At 33.1% G+C, this 8699-nt stretch overlaps 1 protein-coding gene and 1 pseudogene across 2 annotated transcripts; one reads left to right on the top strand and one right to left on the bottom strand.

The window, feature by feature from the left end:
• Window positions 1–1400: 1400 nt before the first annotated feature.
• LOC106769365 lies at window positions 1401–2735 on the bottom strand (annotated as a pseudogene).
• A 608-nt stretch (window positions 2736–3343) lies between these two features.
• Window positions 3344–8287, top strand: LOC106769362 (probable RNA methyltransferase At5g51130). 2 transcript variants are annotated; one of them, XM_014654959.2, is made up of 9 exons: window positions 3344–3535; window positions 3623–3737; window positions 3883–3930; window positions 4606–4879; window positions 6722–6809; window positions 7219–7284; window positions 7666–7734; window positions 7841–7945; window positions 8057–8287. In XM_014654959.2, exons 1-8 carry the CDS (start codon window positions 3455–3457, stop codon window positions 7928–7930), a joined length of 831 nt encoding a protein of 276 aa, XP_014510445.1. In that variant the 5' UTR covers window positions 3344–3454; the 3' UTR covers window positions 7931–7945; window positions 8057–8287. The 2 variants fall into 2 exon arrangements, with proteins under 2 accessions (XP_014510445.1, XP_014510444.1); XM_014654958.2 differs by having other exon boundaries at window positions 7841–8287.
• Window positions 8288–8699: the final 412 nt, after the last annotated feature.

Below are 8699 nucleotides of genomic sequence, written 5' to 3' on the forward strand. Positions count from 1 at the left end.
CCCAAAAGAATATTAAAAATGCGTAAACCTAGTAGAAGAAAGGATAGAAATTAGAAGAAATAGAACCTTGTAAGTGCTGGAGCAGAGGGAAATGGAGAGAATACTACTGCTGCGAAGGCTTCTAAAATGACTATTCTGATTTTTCGTAATTTCGTAAGTTTTAGGAATGTGAGAATTCTAACCAAGAACACACTTAGATCAACTCATTTTTATTCTAAGAACAAATTAAAATGAACAAATTAATTTAAATAGACATGTATCACGAATTATGAATGCTAGAAATTCAACAAAATAAATAAGAATGAAATGAGGGTTTAGTTACTGTAATATTAATATTAATATATGTATATTTAGTTAATGTACGTAATAAATATATATATATATATATATATATATATATATATATATAATATATGACAGGTTGTATAATAAAATCTTATAATATTATAATATGATTGTGGTTTAATATAAATTAAAAATGTTTTTGTAATGGTTTAATAAAAAATTTATAATACAAGTATAGTTTAATATAACTATCATAATATAGTTGAAGGAAACATTTTATATCTGTACAGGGTCTAAGTATTGGAAATAAATTGTAAAAGATTATGAAATTGATTAACTTAGATTAATTTAGGAAATAATTATTTTAAAATTTGTGATTGGTGAGTAGGTATGGTTGAGATTATGTATATGTTGATTGTGAAATAAAAAAAAGATATATAATTACAAAGTGATGAAAGTACGGTCCCAGTATGCCTCAAGGCGCGGAAAGACTAACCTCGTGAGTGTGGCAGGGTGGGAACCCAAGTTTCATAAGTCACCACGGGTGCAAGACTCGCCATAGCCCGACTCTCATTTTAAAGTCCGGACGAGTCAAGTCTATAATCTCACATGTTTAGGTTGTTTGCTATAAAATGTGGTAGCTATCATGTACTCTCTTATGATTAAAATGTTTAAGTATGATGTTTATTTATATAATTAGCTCACCCTTGCCTTGTTTTTGTGTATGTTGTATGTTTCTCTTTTGCGATGATCATCCTTGTTACATGTGAGCAGATGAGCATGAGCCCACTTTGGAGGATGTTTTGGAAGACCAAGACAACACTGATGCTACAGCTTAGTTTTTTTTTAGGATTTAAAATCTGTTAAATTTTATTTGAACTCTGATGTATTTTGACAAACTTTAGTATCTTTCCACGTGTTTTAAATTTCTTCTAAATTTTCTGCATTAATGTAATCCTAACTTAAGTACCTTAACACTCTAACTACTTTATTATATCATCTGTGGTGACGTCTTGATTTTTATATAGTGTTTCACAGAAAATAAAGAAAGAATTTAACTTCAAATTGCAAAAGAGCTTCCCAATCAAGGATATTGAAGTAATCAGTCTTCTCAAGCATGTTTCACAGAAAATAAAGAAAGAATTCAACTTCAAATTGCAAAAGAGCTTCCTAATCAAGGATATTGAAGTAATCAGTCTTCTCAAGCATGGAAGTGTTTCACACAAAATAAAGAAAGAAGAGGTACAAAGAGGGCAATAGACGGTAAAATTCTTAAATGGTAGAACTAGTAACGTACCATTTCTTTCAAATCAAATCGGAATATTTGCTTCACCAGATCCGACACCCTATCTTTGTGGGATGAACTAGTAACGTACCATTTCCCAACAAAATATTTTGCAGCTTCTTTCATTGCAGCGCTATTGAGTTTATACACACTATGGTAAGCAAAATGCCGCTGGGATGTATCCACGGAGCTATCATTGAATATCTTGTAATGGTAAATCTTACTTTTGGCAGAAAATCAAGCATGGAATTCGCTGATGCAGGGCTGATCTCTCTAACTCGGATATCAGAAGGAAGAAGGCCATTCAAAGCTGCATGAATTTCTTCCAAATTGTCATAGTTAAAAGGTGTAAAGAAATGAACAACCTGCACCCAAGTCATAAATTTACAATGTTTGTTATTGGAAAGTTGAAGCCACATAAAAGAAACAAAACCAGACCTGATCCCAGGCATGGACTGCTGCATCAGTCCTACTAGCACCAACCAAACTGAGATCCTTCTTTGAAGCTTTGTTGCTTGGGTTAAAGCTTTCTCGAGAGTGCATTGTACAGTAGGGGAGACTATTGATATTGCCAACCTGAAATTGTTATCATCATTCAAGGGTTAAAGGAAAGAGCTCAATTACTAAAAAAACCGGAAAAATGCACCTTTTTACATGGCCTTAAGGAATTGTTAAATTCAAGAAACCCCCCATTTTAGTCCTTAAAATGGTAAATATCGGTCACTTTCATCATTTTCTCAACCAAGCATCATTAACTATAGTATTTTCTTTTGGGTGCAAAATGACATTGGAAAATTAAGATGCTTACTCTTTTAAGTGCATTGTACATATGGAATCTGAACTCGTGATTATTTATAATCACGTTGTCAGGTATAACGAGATTATCCTAAAATGACAAATGCAATGCTTAAAATTCTTGAAAGCAGTTGAAACATCTTAATTAACAAAGCAGTTTCATTGACACTGGTTTGTACAAAACAATAGAATGAGAAGACAAATTAAACAAATCACTCAAAGCATGGAATTCAGAAACAAGAATAAGTGTCAAGTGAAGCAACAAGAACCAACACCGAAACCAGGATCTGCGCTCCTCCACACCACGAATCAACAGCTCCACATTACGAATCAACAACAGTAAATGAAACCCAAAAGTTGGAGAAGAGAACAATCAACGAAAAAGAAAGAAAGGAAAGGGAGAAGAGAAGAACTCAAACGAAAATGGAGAAGAGGAGAGAATCCATGAGATGAAATGTGGGGGTGAATGAGGTAAAATTAGAATTTGGAAAATAATATAATAATATAATTTTATGAAATTAATAATTAATAATTATTTATTTTATGAAATAAATAATTTTTTTTAATTAAAAGAAGAGATCAAAGAAATTTACTTTTATATAATAATATAAATATTATTTTACAATAAAAGTATTAAAAACATTGTTTTGTTTTATAATACCAAATAGTTAAATATTTAATTTCACTTTTTACTTATTTATATTTTCTCAACTTTCTTTTATTTTCATTCCTTTGTTTTAACTAAGGTAAAGATAAATACACAGAAGAAAAAAATCTCCTAACCTACAATAACAATAAAATAAGTGGTAATGTTAGATACTTTTTTTTTTCTTTTAATTTTCGTACATCATAAAAAAATAAATGAGTTTTATTTATTTGTATTTAAATGTTAATTTTTATTATACTTTTTACTTTAATTTTTTCACTCTCTGACATGATTCTATGAAAGTAAATTAGGAAAAAGGAAATATCAATTTTGAATGTTCATTATAGAATTCCAACCCTCTAAACCCCAAATCATAGAGGAGGGTTTTATTGCAGGCGTGAGGGAAAAGCATAGAAAAGAGAAGAAGAGACGGAGGCGATTCAATGGAAACCCAAAAACAGAACAGTAAAAAGCGGAAGCAAGTTTTCCCATACGGAAACTACAGGAGTTACTACGGATATCGAGTATTCTTCTTCAAGTTTATTCGTTAGCGTTTTGTTGAGTTTAAGGTTGTCCATGNTTGATGTTTTGTTAATTTGATCTTGTTTCAGATTGATCAAGGCACGGATGAAGATCCTCGATTGAAAGTGTTAAGAAAGGAATGGTTTGAAGGGAAGGAGTGTCTTGATATCGGCTGCAACAACGGGATAATCACTATACAGATTGGTAATTTTCTCCCTGTTTCCTTCATTTTTTTTGTTTCAATGATTTATGCCTTCAAGTAAGCTATCATTCAAATGGCTATTAGTCTGAATATTGCTTTAAAGTAAATAACTATTTGCATTTCATGCTCATTGCTTTTCTCCCACAGCACAGAAGTTTTGCTGCCGGAGCATTCTTGGAATTGACATTGATTCTGGTAAGATTCTTATCTATTTTAATTTCTATTGCCTAATGCTATTTTTTGTAACTTAAAATTCAGCTTTGTTCTGGATATGTTTCTTTCTTACCCTAAATGTATGCCGAACATAACATAATTCTAATGTGTAACTCTTGAAATTATAATTGATGTTGTTCTGTCATAAACAATAAATTAATGTTTTCTTATCTATAGTTATTAGTGAAAACAGTCTATGGAAACATAAAATATTTCCTTACGGCCTCAATTTATGAATTGAATAGGGTTTAACAATTATGTTACTTAAACCAACTCAAGCTATATTTTCCTTGTAGAATTGTATATGCAACTTGACAAGAGGCTAATAGGCAGTATACTTCTCTAGTAAGTAACTTTTATGATTTAAAATCAGCATAGAATGAAACAGTTAGTTTTAAAAAGTTACATTAGGAGTTGAGTTAACGCACTCTCTAGGAAATAAGAGGGTGTAAAGATGCTCTGAATTTTGTTTCTGGTGTCAGTATTGGATACTTATCAGGAAGTTAGATAAATTGTTTTCAATGATGTCAATATCTTATTCATAATTTAGCAAAAGGTAGTATCAAGTTAAACTCCTTATTTTACTTTTGAACTTGCCAATTGGGTAGTACCAATAATTTTCTTAATTGGTTTTTTTTTTTTTGCTCAATGTGCTAGATCGAGTTCAGGATGCATATTGGAATCTCAGAAAATCTGCTAGATTGAGCTCTTCTGGGAATAAACCTGAGAAAGCCTCCAAACTTCAGGACAAGGATCATCCTGATGATTCAGGCAACAGAGTTACTGCCTTGTCAAGTGTTGATACGAAGGAGATTTCAAAGAAACATTCTTCTCCAGAGCAAATTGATCTGTTTACTATAGTTTCATTCAAACGGGAAAATTTTGTTCAGAGTCAACATCCACCAGGAAAGAACTATGATACAATTCTTTGGTAAGTTGCTGAGTTGGTTGTTTTTTCCCCCTGTTTCACTTCCTGAAACATATATTTTGGGCCAAAACTTTTAAGGTGAGGGACTGAGGGAGGTAGAAATTTGCCATGCCTTATGGCCTATTGGAAAAGTCCTGTTCAAATTTGTTTGAATTTGAATTTCTGTACTTTCTAGCCCTTTTTTTGGATTGACTTCCACAGGGTAGTTGCTATTTATTGGAAATAGTTTGGGCATATCCTAAACCCAAAAGTAATCTCAAGAGCTAGGAGTGCTTTGGCTATATTCCTAGTTAATGTGAGACATCCTAACACCCTCCACTCACATCCACCAATGGATAACTAAAGGGTAATTTTGCATGATTGGACATGTGTGGATTGCCCGATATCAAGACTAGATACGTGATCCATTGTTACCAGTATCTTTTGATTCATGATGCACTATGTTTTGACTCAAGTAACTAGCAATATGAACATTGAAAAAATCACTGTGGTGTGGTTCTTGAATCCAACCATGAATCAGAGGTCCAAGTACTACTAAATTACTATTAGATGAATTATGTGATTCTAGGCTGTGATTTGCACACCAGACTGGATCAGGTTATGCACGACTGACTGGCTCTGAAAAGACCAAAAAAATAAAAAATTATGTTCTGAACTCATTCTTTTTTACTTCTTTCCACTCTTTTTTGACCCTCCTCTTCTCAACTCTAATACCTTTCTTTGATGTTTCTTTTGATATAGTAGCAACTACTTAAAGATGGTGATTTTTTGTCACTTGTGTGACCTGGAAATTGTAAATTTCACAGGATGCTCGTGTTTTCTTTTTAAACATGAATTTCGTTAGCAACCAAGTCATTAAATTTTATTTTTATAGGTTAAACTCTTTAAATTATTCCTCCCTCCTAAATGTCAACTTTACTAAAGGACCCTGCTGTGAGAAAGCTTCTTACTGTGGAAGCTATGAGCAACGGTCATTGTACTCAGTCTTATCTTACTTTTTTATGAAAAGAGTCTGTTTCTGAATTCGAACTCATGCCAACCCGTAACCTTGGTGCAAGTTTACAGCAATTCCAGGTTTTGCCTCCTTCCTCCTAAATGTAGGCACCAATTCAAAATAATTTCTGACATTTGGGTCCATCAAATACTACCACAGTTTTGGTTCTTTTTGTAGATGCTGGTATCCGTCGAGTTTGTCATGCCAATATCATACATGTTTTATCAAACAATATATTAATTTGTATATTGTGTGTGGTCCATAATTTTAATCTGGGTTCAATATGTTTTTAGATTTATTTTTTTTAGTTATTGATTATGAATTTGTACTTCTATTTCTTTGTTAGTTTATGGACTACCACATTTTATTATCAATCCTGAATCTTGCCATTCATGATACGGTTAAAATCACAATTCAGAGAATTGAAATTCCGATTCACCATTTGAATCTTGATTCAATTTCCATGTCTGGCACTATACTGATAGTAATATAATTCAGCCTCCAGCTAACTTTAAAGGAAAGATTGCCCAAGTCTTATAATAAATACTTTGTGGCCATATTCCTAGTCTATGTGTGACATCTTAACACTATCCTAATGGATATCTCCATATCGTACTTTTTTATTCTTAATGATTGGATATTTCTGATATTGCATTTTTATTCATGATTACACATTACTTTTATCGACCAAGCACTTGCATTTTGAATTATTAAGCTGCGTGAAGAAAGACATTCTCAAGTTGATTTTGACTTAACCCTTGTTCTATAACATTATTTTCTGATTACGCTTGTTATGAATTGTCTTCAATGTGCTGCTTATGTTATTATATAAGTTATCTTTTCCTTTGTAGTTTGAGTGTAACAAAGTGGATACATCTAAATTGGGGGGATGATGGCTTAATTACTTTATTTTCAGAGATTTGGAAACTGCTCCGACCTGTAAGTATTATCTCCTTTCATCATCCTATTGTTTTTGTTGCTGCTAGATGTGTTGACCACTGAATATAAAAAGTGTTGCAAAAGAAACTGAAAAAACGCATATGATATATTCGGACCTATTTGGTCAGATAAGTTGTTCGTGGTGAGATGAACATCAGATTAAGGTATATGGCTGCACATGATCTCTTCTGCAAATCTATTCCCACCCCTTCCTTTCTCTTTATCCTTGTAGCCATGGATGTTTTCTTCTACTCCCTTTCTCAAGTTCCATCACCTCCCTCTAGTCCATAGACTTTTTACTTTTCTTTTTGTTCCAGCTTGGATTAATCTTTACTTTTTGATTTAATAATGCACATGATGTTATTATATTTTGTTGTATATGTAAAAACATATACTTTCTTTTGTGCAGGGTGGCATTTTTGTGGTGGAACCTCAACCATGGAAGTCATACGAAAGCAATCGTAATGTCTCAGAGGTGATAATTTGCTAGGCTTCATTTCTGTGATTATCATCTTAATATTATTGAAGGGGTGCCGGGAAGTATAAACTATAAACCTTTGCATGCATACTTTGGCAAGCTTACAATGTTTACACTAGTTATCTTTGATCTATTCATCTTGTAAAATCTCTGCATGGTCTGGAATCATTTTTGAAAGTGGAAAATGTTTTCTTGAAATGAACAAATCCTTAGCTTCAATGAATGTATATAATTGTATTTTCTTCTGTAAATAGAACAAGTAATGCGTTATGAATCTGCTGATATTTTACTACTGTTTTTAAATTTCTTTAATCCTAGCTGGATAATGCTAAAAATAAGAAGGGCTATTGAGTTATTTCTTTTTTTCCCATTATGCAGACCACTGCTGCCAACTACCGTACCATTACAATTCGTCCAGAACAATTTCAGGAAATATTACTAGATAAGGTTTGCGTTGGAATACTACCTTCCTCTTTTGGTACCCAGCATTGTATCATTGCCAATTTATCATGATTTTTTCAGATTCTAATGGCTGGTGTTTAAATTTACCCAGATTGGATTTCGAACAGTAGAAGACATCACTTCCGGTTTGACACTTAGCAAGACTGGTTTCAATAGACCAATTTTGGTTTTCCGCAAATGATCTCTGCAGGGTCAGGTGCAGAGTCAATGTCATTTAACATGGAGTAGTTTTACTTTTACTCCACATAGATGTGACTGTTATATGTTGACATCAATGCTGGCTCACAGACCGCAATCTTGCTTGCAGTGGACCTATTGTTCACGACGAAAACTTGATATGCATGGAGCATCCTTTGTGAGAATAGCAGTAGTAAAACAAATTGAGTCGAGGGGGCTTGGAATGTAGAGGAAAATGCACACTAAAATATTTATATCTTGTGTAAATTTACTCCACTTATTTAAGTTTTAAGCTAAGAAATGGGAAGTAATTTCTCTTTTATTTTATAGATATAATGATTGAAGTATTTTATGTTTACAATTTTGTGGGCGCATTTGCATGCTCATAAGAACTCACGTGAACATGCACGTGCACAGATCAGGGAGAGAATGACGCATGCTGACATTCATTTGACACGCAAGGGGACCCACATTCTGTACACTTGTCGATGGGTAATGTAGTCATTTATGTCCTAAATGAAACGCTGCGTTTCTGATTTTGCTTGACTGATGTTTTCATTCACTTTTGCCACAACTTCCTGTTCGAAGAAAGAGTGTTGTAGATCTGCTAGGGTTCATTTTCAAAGAACGATTGTGCTAGCTCTGCTAGGGTTGGGGCTGAGAACGCGAGAAGTGGAAGAAGAAATGTTGGTGTTGTGCTAGCGTAGGCGGTGATAGGAAGTGACATCCCGTTTCCATTTCTTTCCAAAGTTCATTCCTTTATGAGGTTTGAT

This window comes from Vigna radiata, chromosome 7 (assembly GCF_000741045.1).
Source record: "Vigna radiata var. radiata cultivar VC1973A chromosome 7, Vradiata_ver6, whole genome shotgun sequence".
Taxonomy (NCBI): Eukaryota; Viridiplantae; Streptophyta; class Magnoliopsida; order Fabales; family Fabaceae; genus Vigna; species Vigna radiata.

Coding starts and splice junctions, on each gene's coding strand:
- LOC106769362 (XM_014654958.2), top strand. CDS start 3,455: ATGGAAACCCAAAAACAGAACAGTAAAAAGCGGAAGCAAGTTTTCCCA. Junction 3,931..4,605: donor TGGAATTGACATTGATTCTG/GTAAGATTCTTA, acceptor TCAATGTGCTAG/ATCGAGTTCAGGATGCATAT. Junction 4,880..6,721: donor AACTATGATACAATTCTTTG/GTAAGTTGCTGA, acceptor TTTCCTTTGTAG/TTTGAGTGTAACAAAGTGGA.